The 9,535-nt window shown below is 37.7% G+C and overlaps 1 protein-coding gene across 2 annotated transcripts in view; it reads left to right on the top strand.

Moving 5' to 3' along the window:
• Positions 1-526: 526 nt before the first annotated feature.
• Positions 527-9,535, top strand: part of dnajb6b (DnaJ heat shock protein family (Hsp40) member B6b) — a 27,869-nt gene continuing 18,860 nt past the window's right edge. Inside the window, exons 1-2 of one of the 2 annotated variants that reach the window (XM_008396738.2) lie at positions 527-634; positions 7,102-7,214. In XM_008396738.2, coding sequence (XP_008394960.1) covers positions 7,150-7,214 — 65 coding nt within the window. In that variant the 5' untranslated portion in view covers positions 527-634; positions 7,102-7,149. The remainder of the gene's footprint in view (positions 635-7,101; positions 7,215-9,535) is intronic. The other variant, XM_008396739.2, reaches the window with a different exon arrangement.

The raw sequence follows: 9,535 nt of genomic DNA, 5'->3' as shown, positions 1-9,535 counted from the left end.
GTCGGTAACTCCATTTAAAAATATTCGGTTTAAACTCCCAATGTACCTCCACTGCAAGATGTCTTAGGAATTTCCACAGTGAATGTCATAGCAGGTCAGCGACACCGGAGACGTTGCGTTTGTGTGGACGCTGAAAGACGTGCTATCTTTAGCTATCCCTCGTAAATACAGATTGCAGAATAAAATTCTGCTTTGTATTTTTGTTGTTGTACAAACCTAATTAATTCTTGTCGATGGTAAGACAATAATCGAATTCAACATTGGAAATTAAATGCAACATTTTCAAAATTGTATTAGAGTAGTCGTTTAATTTCTTCTTGCATGTAAGTTATTTATATTGAGGTTTATTGCAAATTGCATCTGTTTCTAGTTGTGGGATTGGAGATATATTATGAATATTTTTACGGCCGCAAAAGTACAGCTTTTAAAGGATACCCGTAAAAAGACCGATTATTGGATTTCCGACAGCACCTGAAAGCAGCAGTCGCAGCTAGTGGGCAAGGCCAAAAAACCTCCACCATCATTATTAACCAGCTGCCGCCGACTGCAGCGACAGTTTCTGTTCTCAGGAAAAATATAGTCTGAACAGCAATAAGAGAGAGTGGGCATTAAAGTGGACATCTTTGTTTCAGAGGTATGTATTGTAATAATTACCTTGTTTATTTTTTATTTTTTTACGGAACATTAAGCGCCGTAAGGCTGGGATCGGCCTCTGTAAAATCGGTTAAAACCTGCCGTGCCGCATAGAGTCATATTGTGATGCTGTGTTGCTCTTTTTGCTGTCGTTGATAATATACTTAAGTTATTAACGCCTTTTTATGTCCGATTACCCTTTTACGCCTGCACCCATACAGGCGGTTTTCGAAATCGTAGCGGGGGGTCTTCTACGGTTTAGCAAATCAAGCTAATTGCTATTACTAGCCACGACTGTTGACTAAATAGCATTAGCTGTACTACAGTTAGCTAGTAACAATCAGCAACTGTTTAAACTGTGTTTATAAGTAGTGTTTGTTGCGCAGGTTACGAGAACCTCAAGTTCGTGCTTTGGCTCATAACGTCCTAAAATCTTGGGGTAAAGCTATTGTTAGCAAGATAAGGTCCACAGCCTAATGTTAAAGTTACCATGACTTTACTTTTTGAGATCGTTAAAGTTGTTTATTTTTAATTGGTGTGTCGCAAATAGTTTCTGCTGCAAAGTACGTTTCAAGCTGACTTTCTAGAAGTTTCTGTATCTGATCGACCGCATTTTATGTGCTACCACGCTATTTTAGGCGTGTGATTGGCCTGTTTGTGCTAATTTTCAGAAAACCTGAACATATTTAGTAGTTTTCCATTTGGCATTTAGTGATTAAAATTAGGTTAACAAGGATAGTTGCTATTGGTGACAGAGTCCCGGAGGGGGGACGGGGGGGAATGATTAGGTTTCAACAAATGATGGTGATTCATCAACTTTGAATTTAGCATTTAATCTGTCAATTAATTTTTTATTAATCTAGTATTTTCAATAGTATCACTGTATATTCTGGTTTTCCTGTTCCTTCCATAATAAAAAATATTTCATACCAATCCTTCATATTTGGGGCATCAGTTTTGAACCATTTCTTGCAATGTTTTTTTCTTGTATCAAATGCCTTAAGACCCAAACAAGTGTATTATTTATGTTTACCTACCGAGAAAAGCCCCAAAAGAGTTGATTCCAATAGGAATATGAGGGTAAAAATGAATTGTCATATGATGATTTTTTTTTTTTTTTGAGGATGTTTACAAATCCTTGGAGCTGATGTTTGGGGCTTGTTACCTTTTCCAACTTTTCTAATTTGCATGGGGTGAAAAAAAAAAAATTGAGCAACATTTCTCATATAAAAATTGCATACATTAAAATGAACTCTTATGATTCCATTGTTTTCTTCTGCTTTAAAATAAACGTTTCTTATATTAATGGGATTTTATTTGTCGGGTATTAATGCAGGCCTGCAAATGTTTTCATGTGAAAAACATTTCAAGAGTGCTTTTCTTAGTATCTGGTATAACTGGAAAGGGCAAAAGATACATTTCCTGTGAAACCTTGTTTGACCCAACTGGAAAGTTGAAATTGTCAAGGAGATGTGCAATAGTAATAATAATTTTTACTTATGATTCCATTGGCATATCGAATTGAGATCTCAAAGGGCACATTCACACGCTGATGATGGCAAGTTACTAGATTGTAGCCACAGCTGCCCTGGGGCAGTTTCAATGCCGTTTTGCGCCATCAGCCCTTCTGGCCGCCACCAACAGGCGAGGAAGGTGGGTGGAGCGGGAACGCTATGGTATTTGTAGCAATTATTTAAAAATGTTTTAAAGTAATTTTGAACCATGCCTCACAAAGTAGGGTTCTTGGAACACATTGTGGCAAATTTGTTTTCTTGTGTTTTTAGCAAGTTATTGTGTCATTAGATCATAGAAAACTTTAAATGCACAAATATGTTAAACTTTTACCTTTTTTTTAAAAAAGAAAATTGTTCAATTGTGCAGCTGCTCACTTAAGTTTTCCTTCAGATCTATTTTTGTTTGGATAGAAAATTGCTTATGAAGTCTTCAATTGAAATGCAGAGTTCACATGAGTCCCACTTTAATGACGTTGACATTTCCTTGTTATCACAGGCAGTAAAACCCTTTACTGAATATTACGTGTTGGTGCATGACTTGTTTCCTCAAGGCCTGAAACTTGTCTTGTGCCTTGTGGTTTTTGTCAAATTAAGTGATTTGATGATATTAATAATTTCATCTACATGGATGACACTCTGACGCCACAGTTTAAACAGTGCAAGTTGAAGGTAAAATCCAGTTTCTCTTTTCCTGTTTTCTCAAGCTCTCGTTGCCCGAATCATTTCAGGTGAAGGGCGTGGGTTTTACTGTGGTGTTCTTCGCAGTCACCTGGTTTTCTTCTCTTGTCAGCTGTGGTTTGTGTTGGATCTTCCCTGTTCCCTGTCGTTTTTTTTTCTTTTTTTTTTTGTGCGGAGCTCTTGCCTAGTCGATGTCACATTTACTGTGGTGTTCTGAATGTTTTCAAGCACAGACAAACCTCCTCTTCTAGTTGTTTTACGAGGTCAGTCACGTTGTCGGAAAAACATTAGGAGTTCGGTTTGAAATCTTGGGAACTTTGTTATTAAATTATAAACTTTCATGTCTTTTGGGGGGGAATAAAATGCTCGACTCTTATCAGATTTCTTAGTGTCTTGAGAAAACATGAAAGTCATCTGCAGATAATTAACTTGGGTGTTTATGTAGATGTTTTGATGATAATGTTGGTCTGTAAATGGCTGATAAGGACACAAAGGGTTGAGTCTCATCTATGACCAGCGATGTATATTTTTATTGATGTTTTATAGACCTGAGCAGTCATTTCTATCAAGAGAACAATGTTATGGATAAAATACATTTAGTTTTTGAGAATCTATTAAAAGAACTGTATATTGGGAAAGACTTGCAGTGATGACAAGTGGTTGTAACATGGAGTTGGATATCTCCCAGTCACATGTTGCATTTCAGGGCTAACCAGATTACTTGAAATAAAAATAAAGAGTTGCATAGAGATGGCTTAAATGGGAGGATTAATGACTTTTATGTAACCGTCTTAACACATTCAGTGTTTCCAGATTTTTCAGTTTGTAACAAAGTCTTGCTTATTTAACATTTGTGCTCCTGGAGTTTAGAAACACACCGACTGAAACAAAATGACGGTGAACTAACAAGTCAGAATGTTACAAAGTCATTTGAATGATTCTTTGGCGTTTGCATTGTTTTCGCTTAAAGGCAAAGTTGAAGTACTGACTAAAGTCTTATTTTAAGAGTTTTAATGTAACTTGTTGCATAATGTCACCTCTCAAAGGGGAAACTCATTTTGGCACATCAGCGTAACTCGGCTGAACAAAGTCTCGGAGCAGATGTTGTTTTAATCTCTTGCTGCTCAACAAGCCTGGAAGTGTTTGATTCACATTTCGGTGCATAAAATGAAGAACATTAAGATCGGACCATGCTGTTGAGTTCCCCGGTGTGAACTTTTGTCCCACGGTGCAGATCTCGTGAACATGCAAAGATGTTGCTTTTAACTGACTTTTAAAAGTAAGAAACTCATTTCCAGAAAAAAAACCCATCTTATTTGATTCCTTTAAATGAAACATTTATGTTACTGAGGTTATATTCTTAATTCATATGTCGTAAATATTAGCTTAAACATTAGTTTCTTTCATTTTTAACCTTGTTTCATCTTAATTTACTCAACTTTACTTTCATTTTCACTATCTAAGTTTGGATTGATAATATTATGTATGGGTTTTTTTTTGTTCTGTTACTGATAAAGAAAATCTAGAAATTTCTGTTTGAGCCTGCAACTATGAGTTACTGCTAAAAATGAACTAGAAGTTTCTGTTGGAAACCTTGTCAGCTCTCATTGCCTGCCGTACATGTAGGGTGTTTGTCTCCAATAAAGTCTTGCTTAAAAATGGTTTCCTCCAATGAGGTGAGGAACAGTTGCATGACGGTGGATAAAGATGTGGCTGTTGTCCACCTGATAATGGAGATGAGTTCAGACTTGGGGTGTGTTCGTTTTTTGCTGTGACTATATAATCATGTGATCTGTGGTGTTCGGGGCTCTTCTACTGACTGTGTTCATGGGTGAGATGGGTCTTCGAACGCTTTTGCCTTCGAATCCAAACAAAGCTTAATCTTTCTCTAGTTATTGGCAGACACTCCTAACCACAAAACCGTGCGTTTATGCATTGTCAGATTTATCTGTAAGTAAATCTAGAGGACTCGTGTTTTTTTGTTTGTTTTTTGTTTTTTTTTTCCCAAAATTGCAATTTTAAAATTTTTATTGATCTGAACTCCCTTTTTCTCCCCATTCTAACCATATTTATTAACCTAGAAAGTTTGTAATTATGGAGTGAATGAAAACAATTGAGCAAATCAATAGTTAGTGGTTCACATTTACAGTTGTTCAGTATAACTAAGGGCTGTGCTTCAGCAGAATGTTAACGTTAAATGCTTTTACCAAGTGTTTCGGAAGTGAAACATTTTGTACCAAACAAATCTTTTTTTCTTTTTTTTCCACCTATAAAACAAAAAACTCGCAAACATTAAATCCTTGCGTACTTCCATAATGGACAGGAACTTTGTTCATTTTTATTTCTTCCATCTGTCACAGCATTGAAGTACCTGATCGTTAGCGTTTCTGTGTTTAGCTTTTATGTTCCTGCGCTACCACTCCTGTTTTTTTTTTGGGGGGGTTTTTTTTATGCTTTTTTCCTTTTCATTTTTTCCTGAAAAAGTCAAAGCTGAGTCGGCACACTAAGCAACAAAAGCGTTAGCAGGCCGTAACTCTCTTCACAATGAAAAATGCTTGGTTGGTTTAGGAATTCCCAGATTAGATCAAACCAGTATTTGTGGATTCCAATCCAGTTTTCCAAACCTTGCTCACAAATATAGGCATCGACTAGAAAACTAAATAGATATTTTTGGGACTCTGAAGAAACAAAAAAAAAATTCCAAAAAAAAAAAAAAAAAAAAGTCATTGTTGATGGATCTGCTTTGTATCTGACTGAAAGGAATCGATCTACATAAAATGCTTCTTTCTACATTATTAGGCTTACCCTCATCATGATCAAATCTGTTTAGTTCATTCTTGTAAAGCACAACTAAACAAATTAACATGAGCAATCTAATTGCCTTGGTCTGCAATGCCTAGTATTTATTAGATGAAATATAAAATATATATTTATAGTTGAAACCTTCTGCAATCTGAATAATTTGAAGGACTTTGGCTGGAGTTCATCTCCGTGTAATGCTACCCGAGGCTTATATCACCAGGTGTCCAAACATATGCAATGTGCAGAACAATAAGCTAGCTTGGAGTCACCGTTTTCCATTATACTTCAGCATATTGTGGTTTAATGGATCTGTAATGGCTACATTCTCTGGGGAAAAGCTACATTTTAAAGGGACAAGTCTGTCTTACAGGAAAAAGAATCACTTTCTGGGTCATGTCTCCAAATTTAGATGGTCTATATTAGGACGTGAAGGTGATCAGTGTTGACTCTGATTAATGTTTTATAAGTAGATGGTAAGTTTATCTGACAAAAGGCGAGAGCTCAGCCTGAGTGTGCACCCCGCTGCAGCCGTCGGAACGCGGAGGTCAGCGCCTGGACTGTTTTCCGAGCTGGAGTCGGTGTTTGGCACCGCCACGTGCCAAACGGCCCCCGGCTCCCCACAAATAACACAAACACAATCTAACGGCAAAGGCCACAGGTTATATATAGCAAACAAACAGAACACCGTGGGCCCATGTCCGACTCTCTGGGTTGTTTATCTTTTGAAGATTTCTCGGAGGACATCTTTCATAATCAAAAGTGAGTTTTTGGGGTTTGCCTATTAAGTGTGTGGTTCTCACATCTGTGGAAAAAAACACACTTCGTGTTTTTTTTTCTTTTTTCTTTCTAGGTTAAGGTTTTACTGAACTTGAAAGTACTTTGTCATGTAAACTTTAGCAGCCTCATAAAGTTAAATCTGTCCCAGTTTTGTAGTTAAAATTTAAGCACTTTGTATTGCCTTGTTGCTGAAAATGTGCTATATAAATAAAATTACCTTTTAAATATAGATTTGTTACTATGTGAGGGAAGCAGATTTATATGCTGGTTTCAGCTGAGTAAAAAATCTCAATCTGATAGTCTCTTGATTTGTATCAGACTTGTCTTGGCTTGTTTTTTTTTTTTTTTTTTGTCAGGAGTTTCATAACTCCTTGATTTATGGTTCTACAGCGAACTTCAAAAATTAAAGGGAAACATTTTTCATAGTCTCTTAGAGCCTCAGGCTTGAAGGATGTTCTCGGTGGTGTCATTTTGCTTGGCTTGCATTAGTAGCTAAGCTGTCATCCTTCCACCATCGTTGGGTCAGAACAGAGCAACGGCGTTGGGTTTTTCCACCCTTTTAAAATATGCTTCTTCTCTCTGATCGGGAGTGTAGGGATTCTTCAGGTCACGCATGACTTTGCTCTTTTGCTTTTTCTTGTTGTTGAGGTTGATTTAATCACTTGTTTCCTAACGAAGCGTATTTCTTCCTACACAGGCCAGTCAGAAGAGCCTGAAGTAAATCAGCACAAAAACGGACAGAGCCATGGTGGAGTACTACCAGATATTGGGAGTCCAAAGGAATGCATCTCAAGAGGACATCAAAAAAGCGTAAGTGCTTGCGTGTTTGCTGCTTTCTATTGTTTATGTTTTTGCTTTCTGCTGATGTTCCAATTTGTCAGCCTCTTATGGTATGTAATAAGGAAATAATTCAGCCTGTACTTGGATAAGCTGGCATAAAGGAAAGATGAGGAGTTTTGAGTCACCTAGTGACTAGTGCAATTCAAACCAACTGTTTTTTCCTCCCTGGTTTTATGTGAACAGATGCTCCGAAAAGGAAAAGACGTCTGTAGCGTTGAGGAATCCTAACATTGTTAAGGAAATAAATAAAACTTGGTCATCTGCTAGAAATAAGGATGGAAATGTATCTTTACTGTGAAAAGCTTGACAAAGTGTAGGTCTTTTTTTATTATTGTTTTTAAGAGCAGTGTTGGTGTTTGTGGGGTTATAACAGGAGTCACCAGACAGTTGCCTTAAAAAAAAAAAGTTGCAATTGTTTTTTTGTCTTTTTTGTTTTTTGTTTTTTTTAATAATCACTTTTAATCTTATCACAGCGACTACCTCACCATAGCTGGAAAGGACAAAACGAGCATTTCTTCTAAAGCAGAAAATTAATCAGTGAAAGTAAAACTTTTGCCTGTGGAATGTCGTCTGGTGAACATTGTAGTAGTAATTTGCATGTTTCCATGCAAAGTTAGAGAAAACAAAAACTGCTCCCGTCTACTATGGAGCAATGTCTGCCGTTTATTGAGAGAGAGAAAATGAGACTTGCCTGGGTTCTGGTTTATTTAGTGTCTTTGCCATATCGAACATCAGTTTTTATAGTTCAAATACCTCACAAATTCAGGTCCGGTATGTACCACAGACTATCTGGGACTCGTCTCGGAGTTTATTGAAGAAGAGCTGATTGAATCAGAGCTCGCAGCTTGCATGATATTTTGAAGACATAAAATTGTGACTTTGTTTGGATATTGTTTAAATATAAGAAATCCACATAGGAATGACTCCACCACTCTTGTTGAGGTCCAGGATTTGGTCACTCGGATCTTAATCAGGTTGGAAATGACGTGTTTGGGGGTCAGTTAAAAAAAACAAAAAAAAAACTTAGTGGATTACTAGGAAAATTAAGTCTTCATTTTGAAACTGCATTTCTAAAAAAAATTTGATTTTTTTTTTTTTTTTTTTTTTTTTTAATCAATAAGACCAGCAACTGTTTCATCCTTGCTACATGACATTTCTAAGATCAAATGACCTCAGTGGAATGTAAATTACTCTGATAAAGTTTGCACTTGCTGCCTTTTTTTCCCCCCTCCTGGTGAACTGACTGATTGGGATGTTGCACAGTTACCAAGCAGTCTGCTTTGTTTGACCTGGTCTGGCCTCTGACCACTCAAACAGGCTTTTGACAGCAAGATAATAAGACGGATTACAACACAGATGTGAGCAACAAAACCTGTTGAATCCCCTGAATAGTATGAGGCCCCCCACCACCCCCGTTCGTTTTTTAAGTCCCTTGTCTTATCGGCAGCTTCTGTGTTCCTGCTGCTGCTGGGCTTAGAAACAAACGGCTGATGCAGCGTAAGCCGCTCTGCAAGGCCCACTCTGCTGGTCAATGTAGTTCAGTCTGTCTTTGTTAAATCAGCTCGGGAAGGGGAGGGGCGCCGTCTCTATCCATTTGGGTTTGGCGTCGTCATGGTCACTGCCTCCAAACCCCCCCCCCCCTCGACGTAAACGTGCATTTCTCCACAGAGGGATGTATTTTACACGTGTGACAAACAAAATCATCTGGTTCTTAACTGGGTTGTATAATTATTTAAGTACAAGTCTGAAATGAGCAGCAGTAAGTAAGACGGAAGGGCTGTGTGAAATCCGTACAGGTCGTAAATTAAAAGGTTTTGTGGTTTGTGTGATCTTGGCAGTGTTGTGGAGGAATTTTGGCCTCCTTATGTTTCCAACATTCCTGTAGCTCATTGAGGTCAGAACGCATAGAAGTTTATTTTAGGGGTTGAAGCTTGTTTTTTTTCTTTTTTCTTTTTGAACCGTCCTGGAACGGAGTTGCATTCAATATCAGATGTACCACCATAAAGTAAAGCATCAAGCACATCAAGACAACCTTGCACGCTTTAATCTAGACGTTGTGTGTCTGCGCTGAAATGTGTTGTTTAGATAGGGAAGGTTTCCCCTGACAATCCCTACAAGACTGAACAAGTTGTACATATTTAGTCTTCATCCAACTGTACTGTCATGGACTTTTAGCTTCCTGATGGAGGCATGTGCAGGTTAAGCTGCATTTGTTTTTGTTTTTTTCTCTGTGTGTGTGTGTGTGTGTGTGTGTGTGTGTGTGTGTGTGTGTGTGTGTGTGTGTGTGTGTG

The sequence above is a fragment of the Poecilia reticulata genome, linkage group LG20, assembly GCF_000633615.1.
Source record: "Poecilia reticulata strain Guanapo linkage group LG20, Guppy_female_1.0+MT, whole genome shotgun sequence".
In the NCBI taxonomy this organism is placed as follows: Eukaryota; Metazoa; Chordata; class Actinopteri; order Cyprinodontiformes; family Poeciliidae; genus Poecilia; species Poecilia reticulata.
This window is presented reverse-complemented; position numbering and strand designations above follow the sequence as displayed.